This window comes from Onychostoma macrolepis, chromosome 05, assembly GCF_012432095.1.
Source record: "Onychostoma macrolepis isolate SWU-2019 chromosome 05, ASM1243209v1, whole genome shotgun sequence".
Classification (NCBI taxonomy): Eukaryota; Metazoa; Chordata; class Actinopteri; order Cypriniformes; family Cyprinidae; genus Onychostoma; species Onychostoma macrolepis.
Genome location: NC_081159.1, coordinates 4,276,817 through 4,293,279, shown reverse-complemented (window position 1 = coordinate 4,293,279; position 16,463 = coordinate 4,276,817). Strand labels below are relative to the sequence as shown.

At 35.8% G+C, this 16,463-nt stretch overlaps 1 protein-coding gene across 3 annotated transcripts in view; it reads right to left on the bottom strand.

The window, feature by feature from the left end:
- The window catches only part of sgsm1a (small G protein signaling modulator 1a), a 41,682-nt gene extending 26,424 nt beyond the window's left edge, over positions 1–15,258 (bottom strand). For all 3 annotated transcript variants that reach the window (XM_058777497.1, XM_058777499.1, XM_058777498.1), the window contains exons 1-3: positions 14,991–15,258; positions 14,832–14,875; positions 1,227–1,302 (exon numbers count right to left, since the gene is read on the bottom strand). In XM_058777497.1, coding sequence (XP_058633480.1) covers positions 1,227–1,302; positions 14,832–14,875; positions 14,991–15,009 — 139 coding nt within the window. In that variant the 5' untranslated portion in view covers positions 15,010–15,258. The remainder of the gene's footprint in view (positions 1–1,226; positions 1,303–14,831; positions 14,876–14,990) is intronic.
- Positions 15,259–16,463: the final 1,205 nt, after the last annotated feature.

The following is a 16,463-nucleotide window of genomic DNA, read 5'->3' as shown; positions in this document are numbered from 1 at the left end:
GTATGGTTGCCAGCATCCTGGAGTAATAAAAGCTGTTTAGAAAATGTAAATGTAAAAGTGAATAAACAAAAAAAGAAAAAAAAAAAGAAAAGCTGAACAGGCCTATAAATCCTTCACCTAACAGGCTGAATATGACCTGGCAGAAACGAGATTATTAATGACGACTCATTTATTCTTTATTATCATGTCATGTCACCTTGATGTGAATTTGCACAGCGACAGAGAAGCAGCACGTCTGAGTGATTACTTTATTACATGGACAGATTTTCTGCTGACAAACAGCGGGCAGCACTTACTGCAACACGATCAATTACACATTCATTTACTGGTCCATATACGCTGAAATTATCACTCTATGGAAATCTAGACTTAATAAACATGACACTTCTTGACATTAACGTGCTTTGGCACTTTCCAAGCCCTGTTAAATGCCGAATGTTGGCTCTAACTGGAAATAAGCCAAACCATCATGCTGCCGAACATGTGGCAGGTACTGAGACACAGCTGATCTCCAGAGCCTCCCATGGAAAAGAATAAAAGAGGTATTTTTAATATTTCAATTGTTTGTCCTTGAAATTATTAAATGCATGAGAAATTGAGTGCAAATAGATGTAAATTCTTTGCCATCACAAAAATAAATGACATTTTAAAATATATTAAAATAGAAAACAATTGTTTTGTGTTGTAATAATATTCCTAAATACTACGGTTTTACTGTATTTTTGATCAAATAAATGTCTTGGTGAGTATAAAAGTTTTTTTGAAAATAATTTTTTTAAAAATAAAATTTAATTTGTTTCCAAGTCATTGGATACCAAGTGACATAACCAAGACATAACCAAGAACTATTAACTAAAGTGTAGTTTTGCTAAGCACTATAATGTGCAAATATTTGTGATGAATTTGAATCCAATTACAATTAAACAGTTTAATAATTTCACACAGTATAAAATAAACAAAACCTTTTCAAGGAGTTTTTAAAATAAAATCTATTGTATATCGTTTAGACCTTTTTATTCGGAGTACAAAGGTGGTGGGAAAAAAAACGCTAGTTTGTGAGCTGCACGAGGTAATTTTGCAACGTAGATGGAGCTGTTTGTCAAATGAAAAAGCACTTTGATCAAAAACTTTCCCTGAAGCTGAACACCAAAATAAAGCATGAGAAGGTACCTGGTACCCTTCTACCAGCACATTTCAGCTAAACATTTGTATGTTCAATGACTTACCACAGAATGAGACAATATGGCTGCTGTCTTCATGTACAAACTTCCTCGTGACTGCTTCCTCCATGATCTGCTTGACCTGTGAGACATGGAGACACAACAGCAGTCAGCAGAATGCATACAGCATGATGAACTAAAGCAAACACTGTTCTACAGTTCATGTGACGCATTACGGATGTTACCATGATTGGGTCTTATGAATATATTCTCTCTCATTTGGCACCATCAAACACTCAAAGCTGAAAAAAAAAAAAAACCCTCTGCAATAAATACCAGGAAGGAGAGAGTGTGTACGAGGTGAGTAGGAAGAATGCAGACCGTGATTCACGTCCCCTGACTATTGAGAGGAAATAGAGAAATTGAGAGTTGGCATGCGTGATTTATGCACAAAGCGCTTCCTCATCGTGACTAGATGGTGGAATCGTTTAAATGAAACTGCATTCTTTATAATGCCTTCACTACACTGCACTGCACACACATGCACGTGCATGTATATACAAAGAAATACACATTCAACAGATAATCAAGAGATTTTGTGACTTTGGGGTAAAACCACAATTGTGTGCGTTCAGTTTATATTTCAATGAGATATAAAATTACAAAAAAAAAAAAAAAAAACTCATACCCTTCACTTGAATAAAAGCTTTCCTAGACATCCTCTAGTTTCTCCAGAATGAAAGGGTCTGGCTGAAGGAAATTAGCCTGCTGATTTGCTTGAGGAAGTGGCTAATGAAAATGTCCTGCTAAGTGTGTTTCCTCTGTTGATACATTGGACAATGAGAAAGTGAGGGCAGGAGAAATGTGAGAGAAACCCTGGGTTATGCAGTTTTACACTTGTAATCTTGAAAGAGGTTCAGCACCCTCCTGTTTCACCTTAAGTCTTTGCTTATTAAATATTAATGGATGCCTCAGAGATGCAGATACTGTCATGCACTTTTCAGCGTTAACATCAAAAAGATCAAAAGTGTCAAACAGTGATGACAAATGCTCCTCTGTGTTTTCCTCCTTTTTTGGCTTACTTATTTTTCTTCAGACAACTAGAGTGCATTTACGTGATGACATTTTCACATGCGGACAAGCCCAAAGGCAAATTTATTGCTCAAAGGACGCCCTTTCTTAGCTCAGAAGACTTTTCATTCAAGTATCAGCATTGTTTCAGATGTATATTACACACACAAAAGTTTGGGGTCAGTAAGATGTTTTTTTATTCAATAAGAACCCATCAAAACGTTCAGAATTAAAAACATTTCTAATTATTTTACAAAATATTTTTATTTTAAATAAATGCCATTCTTTTTCACTTTCTATTCTCTAGAAAATAATGGGAAAAAAATGATGGTCTCAAAAAAATCTTAAGCAGCACAACTGTTTTCAGTGTTGATTATAATAAGAAATGTTTCCTGAGCATATATATGCATATATATATATATATATATATATATATATATATATATATACACACACACACACACACACACACACATACACACAGTGGGTACGGAAAGTATTCAGACCCCTTTAAATTTTTCACTCTTTGTTATATTGAAGCCATTTGCTAAAATCATTTGTTCATTTTGTTTTTCCTCAATGTACACACAGCACCCCATATTGACAGAAAAACACAGAATTGTTGACATTTTTGCAGATTTATTAAAAAAGAAAAACTGAAATATCACATGGTCCTAAGTATTCAGACCCTTTGCTCAGTATTTAGTAGAAGCACCCTTTTGATCTAATACAGCCATGAGTCTTTTTGGGAAAGATGCAACAAGTTTTTCACACCTGGATTTGGGGATCCTCTGCCATTCCTCCTTGCAGATCCTCTCCAGTTCTGTCAGGTTGGATGGTAAACGTTGGTGGACAGCCATTTTTAGGTCTCTCCAGAGATGCTCAATTGGGCTTAAGTCAGGGCTCTGGCTGGGCCATTCAAGAACAGTCACGGAGTTGTTGTGAAGCCATTCCTTCGTTATTTTAGCTGTGTGCTTAGGGTCATTGTCTTGTTGTAAGGTAAACCTTCAGCCCAAACGTCTTCCATTTAAGGATTATGGAGGCCACTGTGCTCTTAGGAACCTTAAGTGCAGCAGAAATTTTTTTGTAACCTTGGCCAGATCTGTGCCTTGCCACAATTCTGTCTCTGAGCTCTTCAGGCAGTTCCTTTGACCTCATGATTCTCATTTGCTCTGACATGCACTGTGAGCTGTAAGGTCTTATATAGACAGGTGTGTGGCTTTTCTAATCAAGTCCAATCAGTATAATCAAACACAGCTGGACTCAAATGAAGGTGTAGAACCATCTCAAGGATGATCAGAAGAAATGGACAGCACCTGAGTTAAATATATGAGTGTCACAGCAAAGGGTCTGAATACTTAGGACCATGTGATATTTCAGTTTTTCTTTTTTAATAAATCTGCAAAAATGTCAACAATTCTGTGTTTTTCTGTCAATATGGGGTGCTGTGTGTACATTGAGGAAAAACAAGATGAACAAATGATTTTAGCAAATGGCTGCAATATAACAAAGAGTGAAAAATTTAAGGGGGTTTGAATACTTTCCGTACCCACTGTATATGTATATATATACACATACATATGTTTCTGAAAAGTCAGCTTCACCATCACAGGAATAAATGACATTTCAATGTCCAGTTTGAAATCTTAAAACCTGATGACCCAGAATTAATTACTATTAAAACACGAACAGTGTTAAAATGACACTGGTTTAACCTCAAATGTGAACAGCCTATTACTATGCTCATAGCCGTCTGCTTTAGCATTTAGACTGTGGATGTGCTCTGATTCAGATACTTACGCCCTGACCTTCTCTTCCATTTACCCATAACTAATGCAGCAGGACAACGCAAGCTCTTCAGAGCAAAACCTGTTGATTCGGTGTGCCCTGAGAATAAGCCACAGCCTTTCCGACAGTTTCTTCTGAGAATCTGGCATTTAAAAATCCCAGCTCAAATGAAAAAAAATATATAAAATACATTGCTTAATCAGAATAGTCAACATTACTCTCTTGGTTTGACAGGAGGTTGATTATGATTTTTAAAAGTGCTTACATTTTTTAAAATTACTTCCTTCATCCACAGGTGGAGAAATTTAATCCAGTGTATTGATTTCTTCTCACTATCTTATTCATAATTCTAACAAAGCAGCACAACTCGGTTCCAATCAACTTAACCTCAAGAGTTTAAACACTATGTATGACTCATCTGATGCTATAAATAACTCCGGACGTATACTTATCTCCTTCTCCATTCTACAGAATCACACCTATCCAAACCTCCAGAGAGAGAAAGAAATACGCAAAGGAAACTATTTCGCTCAGGTAGCAAAAGAAAATCACAAGCAATTGAACACAACAGTATGATTCACAAAGGTACAGCTCAGAAGATGCACAACCATAAAACAAATGCCCGTTATCCTTGGGAACAGAGATGAGCTTTATGATACTACCAAAGTACAAAATTCACTGAATGGTTTGTAAAGGCTGTTTTTGTCATTTTAATATCTTTGCAGTGTCCCAGCTTTTACTGTCCTTTGTAAGACACTTAAACCTATGTCTAAGAGACATATTTTGGTCGTTATTATCATTAGTGGTTCTTGCTAAGTGCTATGGACCTGAATGATACTGATAGTATAGGGTCATGTTTCATGCATATTCAATCAATACCGCCAGTTGGAGTCTGCATACACTAGAATGAGGAAAAAAACCCATGAATTGATGAGTTGAACTGAAAAGACAGCATTCCAGGTGGCCTTGCTGATGAACCTTTTAGTGCATCTTTCGGAGGTTATAAGTTCATGAACACTCTTACTTCATGGCTGACTCAACACAGATATAAACAGCTCTCTATTATCCACCTTTTTCTTGCCGTAAAAATGGGCATTTGTCAATTCTTCCGGTCTCATCCGCATCCAGCTAATTTTAGCTGCACAAAACGTTTTGCTGCTTGATACTGAAAATTGGTGTGTCTTATATTATTTTAATGTATTATCTTAATTATGAACACACTGGTTTGCAGTGCAAGCAGTTTTACAGTTTACTGCACGTTGTTATTCTCCTCGTTATTTACCTATAGCGGCTAATGAACCAGAAGTCTCGCCCCTAGGCTTACTTCCGCGTTGAAGAAAAAGTTGGATAGGGATGCACAAATCCAATACCTGCACTGATACCGACATTTTTAAACAGGTCAAATGTAATTAATCAAAAATAGTGTCTCAGTCATAAAAACATAAATTTTTAACATAGTTAACATAGGTCCAGAGAGTAAGGGATGCACCAAACAATAATTTCATTTTTCTGATATCAGAACTGTTTTTTTCTTCTTCATCAGTTTATAAAATTTATAAATGGATTTATATTTATAGTTTGGAGTCAGTGTCTTTGCTCACCAAGGCATTTATTTGATCAAAAACACAGTAAAAGCAGTAATATTGTGAAATATTATTAAAATATAAAATTACTTTTTTTAATGCAATTTGATGTGAAGCTGAATTTTCAGCATCATTACTCCAGTCTTCAGTGACATATGATCCTTTAGAAATCATTCTAATATGCTGATTTTGTGTTCAAGTAATATTTATTATTATTATTAAAGTTGAAAACAGTTGTGCTGCTTAATATTTTAGTGGAAACCATGATACATTTTAGGATTCTTTAATAAAAGGTTCAAATGAATAGCAGTTATTTGAAATGGAAATCTATAGCACTATAAAAGTCTTTACTGTGATTTTTGATCAATTTACTGCATTCATACTAAGTAAAGGTATTCATTTATTTAAAAAAAAAAAGATTTTAAACTACTGTAATTATAATTTTTGAGTGTAAACGATGCTCTATGCACTTATTAAATGCACTTAACCATCTAGTGTATGAATTTTGAGGTTATTTTGTCATTCATTAGACTTTGATAGCCCCTGTCCCATCTGCTGTACATAATTACCTTGATGAACAAACTTCTTTAAAAAACAAACAAAAAAAACACTTTACTGATCCCAAACTTTTGAACGGCAGTGTATTATACTGTAAAAAATGTTTTCTTATGTAAACCTAAAATGTACATCGTTTAGTTACATCAAGGGTCAAATCAAATATAAATAGCACATTAAAGTTTGTGTACAGGGTATAAAGAATGCTTTTGCTCAGGTGCTTGAAATGTCCGCCCAATTTGAGGGAACACTGATTACAGCTTCAACAATCGAGTGCACAAAATCAAAAACTTTTTTTTTTTTCGGTTAAATAAGTGCATTATACAGGCATTTGAAGTGATCACAGTATTTACACTAAAAAAAGACATTGAATACCGCATAAGTGCACAAACACTGGGATGCACCTAATATTTTAAGAATATCAAGAAATGCACATGAAAACAAACAAAAGAAACAACATTTATCATCAGTGAGAGTGCATTGCCACGTCTGAATTAAGGATCACTGATGTGATAAGAGCAAATAAATCCATCTATAAATGTTTAGTAATGGTGTCTAAACCCTTATTGATCAGCCTCATTTAAACTGTAGTGTGCATTGATATGTAGAGACACCATCAAGCTCTGTGTGTGTGTGTGTGTGTGTGTGTGTGTGTGTGTGTGTGTGTGTGTGTGTGTGAGAGAGAGAGAGAGACTGTAGGGGTCTATTTGGAGCTCGGCTGTCCCTGATGTCTCAGCAGCATGACAAAGGTTTCCATGGAGATGGCATGGAAAGTCTCACAGCTTGGGTTGCCAAGTTACTTCCCAAATGTGTTGGCACCACATTGAACTGTTGCTTCAACTCGGAGCAGAAGCGATGAACAATTCTGGCTGTGAATGGGAATGGCATTTGCCACGATTCATGCCACCAGCAGAAAAATGGTTTGCCACTTATTACCACGCTTTATCGTGCTGAGAGAGTGAATGTACAAATTGAAAGGCTAAGAGGTTGAGTGGATTACTACACTACTCAGAAAGAACAAGCAAATTCACACAATGAAAGCAATTACAGCCCCAAATGTACTTCAGATCTGTCACAAGGCCACAATGGACAGCAAATCCACACAACTCTCATTTGGTCTTATTTAATATTAAAGTCACAAATTTGATCCCTTAAAAACCATCTTTGATAACGAAAATTATATATTTCAATGTCCCCCCCCCCACGCAAAAAAAAAATTCCTAAATGTCTTAAAATGGCTTATATAATTTCTATATTCTACATGTCTTGAATATAACTCTACACTCTTACCATTTAGTAGGCAAATCCATGAGTTTGCTCCACTTTCGCCACGCAATTGCAAGTGACAATACTAGATAAATGATTATCAGAGAGTGAATCCATGAGTCAATTTATTCAAATTCTGAATGAATTATAGCGTAGAAAGCAGAAAGCTCCAAATAAAAATCACTAAAATGCGGTCAATTGCACGAAGTTCCATTATAATCAATGAAGCTCTAATTAATCTCTTATTTGCATTGCGTCTACACTTAATTTGTTATAATGAGAGGATTCAGAAGTTTGCAGAACCAAACACTGAACAAATCTCTGGTGTTCTGAGTGGTAAGTAGATTCTGTCTAACTTAAACACCTCTGACTGGTCATTGCATTCATGAAGTCATCAGATATGTCTGTGATTGGCTACACTGCTCAACACTGCAAAACATGCTGTAAATAGAAGCCGAAGACCAGTGGAGATAATACGAGTTTGCACATGGTTTGTCTTTAAGCATATGTAACATGATTTGCTATTTACTGCTGCCACACAAGAACTAAATATTTCATATGAACCAGGGCATCTTTTAGACTTATAACATGCCCATAATTACGGCTACAAACAGCTACTTTACCTCAGCCTGATCTAGAAAGAGTCCCAAATACACTGGAGAACATCATGCCTGATGCCAGTACCCAACAACACAGTGATGATCATTCAACATGCTGTAATCAACTTGTCGAAAAGAGCTCATATTTGCACCTTTAATGCAATGCAAGACGACACGTTATTGATCTAACCTTCAGGGCACAGTATACTTAAAATGCACAGAAACATTTTGTGGCACGTTTGTTTAAAGATGCATTTCCTTTAGTTTCTATTCCATTTATTATGCAATATATTTTTACTACTTTAATTATAGCCTACTTTTTTATTCATATTATATTCATTATCATGTGGTACCTAGGTCTGCATGCTGTAACACCACAACCCTCTGGAAGCAGTGAACATTTTAAATAGGCCTAAACAATACTGCTAAGTGCTGCTTTATTAAATCATATTAAGCATGCAAATGATTTGTGTACATGGCAAAATGCATATGTCAAGACTGCTTCAAATGAATTTATGTTCATAGTACACAACAAGTGACAAAAACATGTGAAAGTGGACTTTAGAAAAAAAAAAAAAAACATGCACAAGGAAGAGTCTTTGCTTGGAATATATAAAATATAGTCTCACATATGAAATATGTGGCTTCACACCATCAGAGATGCTCCGTGGGTGGTGTGAATCTAAATCAGTCCCCTGTCCATATGGCTCAGGAACAGGTTTCACATTTCTTGGGAAAAAACATTTCCCATGACACATACATGCATGGTGTTAATGCACAGCAGAAATGCCATATAGCCTATATCTTGAAGCTGGACTAAATGGAGTGTCAGTACTGCTGATCTATTCTTTTACGTACTTCATTAAAACAGCTAGGTGCCTGTGATGCCTTTTATATGGCTCTTATTGGTCATTTGTGACATTCTGCAGCCAGATATATTTGCATAATGATGGCAAAAACTCTATAACTGTGTTGTCCGAGGCGACCCGATTTCCTATGCAGATGTGTGAGCATCATGTCTCTTACAGCACTCTGTGGTCTCTTTCTTCTTACAAATGCATTCAACTCAGCCAGTTATTATCTTTGTGGGTTTGTTTTGAAAAAAAAAGCACAGGGGACCCACAGCACTGAACATCTTGTATGTCTTTCTTATCTGACACACTGAGCTCAGTTAATAGGCCTCTCTCCTAACAAGCTGATGATCTGAATCAGGTGTGGTAAATAAGTGAGACGCCAGAACAAAGATTGAAAACTACAGCTCTGAAACTTCCTCTATTGCCCCCTCTGTTCTAAAGAAGAAGAAGAAAACAGTGATCTATAAACAGGGCTATGTTGTTATTGCCATTTTTTTATGTAAACTCAATAGGAAAAGCAAAAGGTATTCTTTTATACATTATGGCTTTAATGTTTTTTTTCTAATAACAATATAATATAATGCTCTAATTTAATTAATTACCAAGAATTAATTTTAGTACAAATAAAAAAAATTAAAAAATAAAATAATAATAATAATAATGTAGGCCTAACCGATCATTGCTGAAGAATATTTTTTAGCAAAATATATTATCCTGAAATGATCTCAAAAGCAATGACTGTACAATGGACTGGGTATCACTGAGCACAGATGTCTGCAGACATATGACTCATCGGTGAGACACGATCATGATCACAACCTGAATTTACTTCACCTATGTATGATCCACTATGATCCACTTTAAAAAAAAACATTTATGCCATTTTCACCTGTCCATTATTATATATACTATAATTAATAAAGAAGTCGGAGTCTAAAAAAAGATTGAAATGGTTAGATTATATATAATATGTTTCTATAAAAAATTAATACAAATCAAATAATAGAATTAATCTATGCATTTGAAACACCTGGCTAAACTATGTATGACTGAACTGGAGTTGGTGTTAAAAGGAACACGCCACTATTTGTGACCCTTGACCACAAAACCAGTCTTAATCGAAATTGAGATTTATACATCATCTGAAAGCTGAATAAATCAGCTTTCCATTGATGTGTTTTGTTATGATCGGACAATATTTGGCCGAGATACAACTATTTGAAAATCTAGAATCTGAGAGTGCAAAAAAAAAATCTAAATATTGGAGAAAAATCACCTTTAAAGTTGTCCAAATGAAGTTATTAGCAATGCATATTACTAATCAAAAATGAAGTTATACATTTACGGTAAGAAGTTTACAAAATATCTTCATGGAACATGATCTTTACTTAATATCCTAATGATTTTTGTCATAATTTTTTTTTATAATTTTGACCCATACAATGTATTTTTGGCTATTGCTACAAATATACCCCAGCGACTTAAGACTGGTTTTGTGGTCCAGGGTCACATTTTTGAAAATAGGCTAATTTTTCAACTCCCCAAGAGTTAAACAGTTGAGTTTTACCGTTTTCGATTCCATTCAGCCAATCTCTGGGTCTGGTGGTAGCACTTTTAGCTACAGCTTAGCATAGATCATTGAATCTGATTAGACCAATAGCATCTCGCTCAAAAATGACCAAAGAGTTTCGATATTTTTTCTATTTAAAACTTGACTCTTCTGTAGTTACATCGTGTACCAAGACTGACGGAAAATGAAAAGTTGCGATTTTCTAGGCCGATATGGCTAGCAACTATACTCTCATTCCGGCGTAATAATCAAGGACTTTGCCACCGTACCAACACGATTTCATACAAGCTTTTGCGCTAGTAGCTGAGGTTTGCTGCTATTTGGCATGAGGTTTAAATGTTTCTTGCACACACTGAAACAACATCTTGCAGAGCTGTTTTGTAACACATTCACAGACTGGTCTCTGCACCCAGAACATGGTGATTAATTGGCTCACTGACTCTAACAGATGGTTTTTTCCATTAGAAATGTATATTCAAGGGCAAAAAAGGAGGATGATTTGATTTTCTTTACTACTGTATGTTTGACTAAGATGCTGCCAGTGGAGGGTACTCAAAACAACACATTTCACGATTTAACTCTTTTGTGACCCCTTTAAAAGGCACCATTTATTCAACCAACCTTCGAAATGGTTGATATCTCTTGAATTAGTTATGAAATGTTCTTTGACTCCATTGTTAAATCTATGCTAATTAAGCACAAAAACAATATTGACTGGGTGTAGGATTTCAGTGGTGTGTTAATCAGTGACAAAGAGAAAGAAATCTTTACTGCAGAACCAGTCATTCTCAGCAACACATTTTACCATATTTTTCCAAAATCAGTGCAGAAAATTAAAAACGTGTGACCTATCATGACTTTTCAAGATTTATCACAAACTCTAGTCTTTACTACTGTATAGTTTAAGTCAAACTAACCAATTTAATGATGTTTCTGTTGACAACTAATTCCATAACAATTTTTCTCAAAAATAAGGAAAAATCCACACTTTAAAATAAGGTAAGAGGTTTTTTAAGGACACACTGATAAGCTATGGATTAAACTAGCTGTGTTAAAGGAAGCTGAGAGGGAAATGTAAACAAATGGTGGGCTGCTGGGTAGAGTGTGGAGAGGCTTTCTGCGCATGACCCTCTCCTTGTGTCAATACATGTGTGGGAAAGAGAGAGAGAGAGAGAGAGAGATCACAGACTGATAGTGACAGACACAGAATGAGACTTTTTGTGGCGTTGCCGGTGCTCATCGTATCAGCAATGTAATAATAATCTTTCATAATTTTAGTTAACAGCTGAAAAAGGGTAAATATGCACTGCAAATGCCAAATGACTCCAGGTTCCAGGCAGTTATGCTATAAACACAGCGTGGATCAAGAATACATTGTCATTATGAGCACCATACAGCGCAGGGTGAGAGTTCACCTGCCTCCACTCTTCTTGATTAGCTGTTCCAGTCATCATCATAATGTGTTTCAAGCACTGAAATGTCATTTTTTATGCATCTACTGGGATGCTCTGAGACAATGCAATGACAGATTATAGACCAGGATCTGACTGCCAAACACCTCAAGCTGAGATGCCTGACATCCACAAAAAAAAACAAGTCACCACAGATTTATATTAAATTTGACTGACAGTAATGTGGGAAGAAGCCCTCTTCATGTGCATTTATTTTTAAATTGTAACTAATATGTTTAGCATGTGCAGGATGATAATGCATCAGCTGATGTGTTATTGCAACCCATTCTCACACCCAACCCAACTTGGTCAGGACCACTTGGCGTCGCTTTTTGACGCTCAAGGTACCCCTTTAGCGTCATTTTTCGACTTGCAGGGTCCTCCGTTGTTTGTCTTAGTTTAATGGTTTGCATGCATTTGTAAAAAATATAAATAATTTCATATAAATTTATACTTTTATTGGAGCACCTAACCCCACCCCTACCCTAAACCTACCCACTTCTGAACAACATAAAACACGTAACAGGCAAATATAAGTGCAGTCACAGGTATTTATTGCAAAAACTGACCATAAACAAGCAGTATAAAAGCATTACAAACAAGTCGTGTTGCATTCCAAGTCTTCTGAAGCCATACGAAGTCTTTATGAGAAGAAGAGAGCAAAACATAAGGTTTTAATAGCTGAAAATGATCCCGCTCCGTTAACGCGCTCACATCTCATTCAAAAGCATACTCCTGTCCAGCAGCATGACGCAATCGGTCACGAGACACGCAAGAGCCAATAGCATTTCACAACATAAGGCTTCTTCTGGCGGTATTTTTTGAGTTTGCACGCAGTCTGCAGCATACAGGATGAGTTTAACGGCGGACGGAGACGGCGATCACGTCTATTCCTCTCACAAATCAATCGTTTTGCCTCGGAAGACTTGGAACATTAATATTTTTTGAATAAATTATGACGGTAGTTGCATCTGCCTGTTATATCTTGTGTTTTATTGACAAACGGTAGGTTTAGGGGCAGGGGTTGGGTTATGTGCTCATAAATGTGTAAATAATGTAATATAAATAAAACTGTTGTGGCTGTTTACATTGAAAAAATAAAATAAAAATCACACCCCATCATATATGCAATAATGGCAATGTTATTACCCAATATTTAATTTAATTATGATGATAAAATTCCCAGCGTTGGCATGTTGACGCTAAGGGTTTCCTATTTAAAGCAACGGAGGACCCTGCAAGTCAAAAAGTGACACAAAGTGGTTCAGACCAAGCTTCAATATGTGACGAGTTGGGAGTGAGAACGGGTTGGTTATTAAGGTAAGTTAAATAGAAACATTTACTAATTTATTTGTTACAGCACAAAATGTACAATTATTCCAAGAGGGCATCTGACCCCACTACTGGCTAAACTTCTAGAATGCACAAATGAATGTTTATTTAATTCTTATTAATATGTATATATTTTAAAAGGATCATTAAAATACTTAATCAACTATTCAATTTAAATTGTATTTAGAATTTGGTAGAATAATTGAATAACTGATGACAAACAAAGCATAATCCCAAGAGATTCATCTGAAAGGTACATTTATTCCATGACTTATATATAGGCATATGAATATTTACATATTTAACTGCCCATATTTTAACTGAAGATGTGTCATAATTGGAACACTATGAATATAAATAATTTCTCATTATTTATATGAGCACCACATGACTGCAACAAGACGGAGTCCATAAAAGGTGGTGCATTGACCATTCGGCACAAAGCTGTGAGTTTTATATTTAAAAACAGTAATATACCACAGTACCACTAGAAAACCCACTGTTTGCACTCATGTCTGGATGAATCGCTGCCACACAGCACAGATAAGGATATCAGCGACTGCATTCACAACTCATAATAGTGAACCATAAATCATCTAATCAAAATCAGTATAGGGCAAGTGCGAATACTACATGCCTGCTGTGAGGAAATCATACAAAACCTCATCCACTGAGCAATCACTTAAACATACACTCTTGCAAATACACAGAGTGCACTCCTTGCTTAACCCAAAAGGATTATTGAAACCTATTAATCAAATGAAATGACTGAAAGTCAAAGACCACACAATGCATTCTGTGCTGCCAAAAGAGATGGGACTGGCCTTAAATCAATACCACAAATAAATCAATAGATGCAATGAGCCTTAAGCTGTTTTACATTTCAACAAGAAGAAAATCTATGAACAAACGCAGGTATTTTAAGGACTCGAAGTCACAATGCAGTCTGAGGGATGATATGGGCAGTTGAAACATATAGAAAGTGCTTACAGAGTGCTTATGGATCATTAATTGTAGATGTGGATGATATATTCAATAAATACATTTCAACGTGTTCGTACATTTGAACAAAACGTTTGTCTGTATATTAAATGCATCTGATTCCATAGAGAATTTTGTAAATTCAAAATAACATGTATTAAATATAATGACATAACAGAAACCTGCCAATCACATTTGAATAAAGCGTCACACTCACTATTTTATTAATACAGACATGAATATGCTTTGGAAAGAATTAGTGTGATTAAGCTGGCATTAAGTCAGTGACAGATGCTTGATGGGGGGGGAAAGACAAACAGATGTAGCATATTCAAGAAAAAATAGATATGTAAAACCGAATAAATTATTCATGATATACTGTAGACTGAAATCGCACAGCTACCTATGATTTTACCACAATACAACAACTATACCAACAATTTAACAGCATTAAAAATCTTTATTTTGCTCTGGCAGCTTTCTTTCACGTATAGGTTAGCTCCAGTGTTTGGTTAACTTAACACCACACATTTTGTAGACATGTCTGAATCATGAGTCACATTTTAAAGGGCGTTTCAGCCTTGTGTTCACTTGGCTTTATTTGTTTTTACTATCACTTACCTCTTTCTTCACGTTTCGGAGCAGTCTTTGACGGGTTTCGGCTTCTAGGAAAGAAAGAAATATAGGAAATTAATTATTAAACATGAACAAGTAAACGTCAAACGTGTGATAGTGTGGTTTAGAAGTGCTTCGAAAAATTAAAGCAGAATTTTGTCGCACCTGCTGTTGTGGTTGCCATGATTGTGGTATTAAGCTCTAGCGCTCTCCACTCCACTGACGCTCAACGCTCGACTGGATGAAGCCAGAGCAGTTTAAAAGCGTTCCCTGCTACTGCGAGATCACGTGACCTGCCAGAGAGGTTCTTAGAGATGTGGAGATGGCAAACATAATATAATATTCCTGGAGTGAGTGACCCGTTACAGTTTCTATTCGTCTCGTCTCAGTGGCAGCGCAGCTGCTTGGATATAGTGGTGTTTCCTTCGTAAACGAGTTTAATTTTAAACAAAAATTGGACGAATAATTCTCACTTTCGCTTCAGTAGGCTAAGTCTCTCCCGCGTTACTGTTTTGGTGACTGACTACAGTACTACCAGAAAATAGCATTTGAGTAGCCTATCAGCACATACAGTTCTCCATAGACACGGAAGAGCGAGTTGTTCAGTGAAGGACGTATTTGTTCATCACCTCCAACCAAAGAAATGATGCCTCATCGCAGTTTGTGCGCCTAAAAAACGCATATCTTTGTCTGATGAGGGAGAATGCCGACTTGAGAAATATTTTCCCTGATAATATTTATGTGTGCGTTTTCTGTTTGCTGCTTAATAATATTTTTTATTTATATAGCGCCTTTCTAGCACTCAAGGTCACTTTACAAATCAGGCTTAAGGAACAGAGACAATAGACATCAATACACAAAAAAAAAAAAAAAAAAACTTAGAACTATGGATGCTCTATTCACGAATAAATCACTCTTGTGAATAAGTTCTTTTCAATTTTAAAGGAATAGTTCATCCAAAAATGAAAATTCTGTCATTAATTACTCACCCTGACACCCTCATATTGTTCCAAACCGACCTTCATTCATCTTCGGAACACAATATTTTTGATGAAATCCGAGAGCTTTCTGACCCTCCAGCATGTTCCCAGACCCAGAAATGTAGAAAGGACAGCATTAAAAAGGGACATCAGTGGTTTAAATTTGACTAAGCTACGAGAATACTTTTTGTGCGCAAAGAAAACTAAAAATAAAGACTTTATTTAACCATTTTTGCATCATGATAGTCTCATGAATGGTGGCGGAATTGTTTTCTTTGCACACAGAAAGTATTCTCATAGTAAAATTATAGTTAAACCACTGATGTCACAAGGACTAGCCTATTTTAACAATGTCCTTACTACTTTCTGCACTTAAAAAAAAAAATTCCGTAAAACTTACGGTAAAAAACCGGCAGCTGTGGTTGCCGGAATTCTACCGTAAAATATACAGTTGCAACATTTTTGGTTTTACAGTTTTAACTTAAATTTACAGTTAAATACCATAATTTCATTAACTGATATAATGTTAATATACCAACCTATTGAAGTACTGAAATCTGTTTTGTACCTTTGAAATACACTGATAACCACCAAATGCAGAAGATGATGAGAAAATCACATGATGAACCAAAGCCCATCACAAGCAGCTTTTAAATAA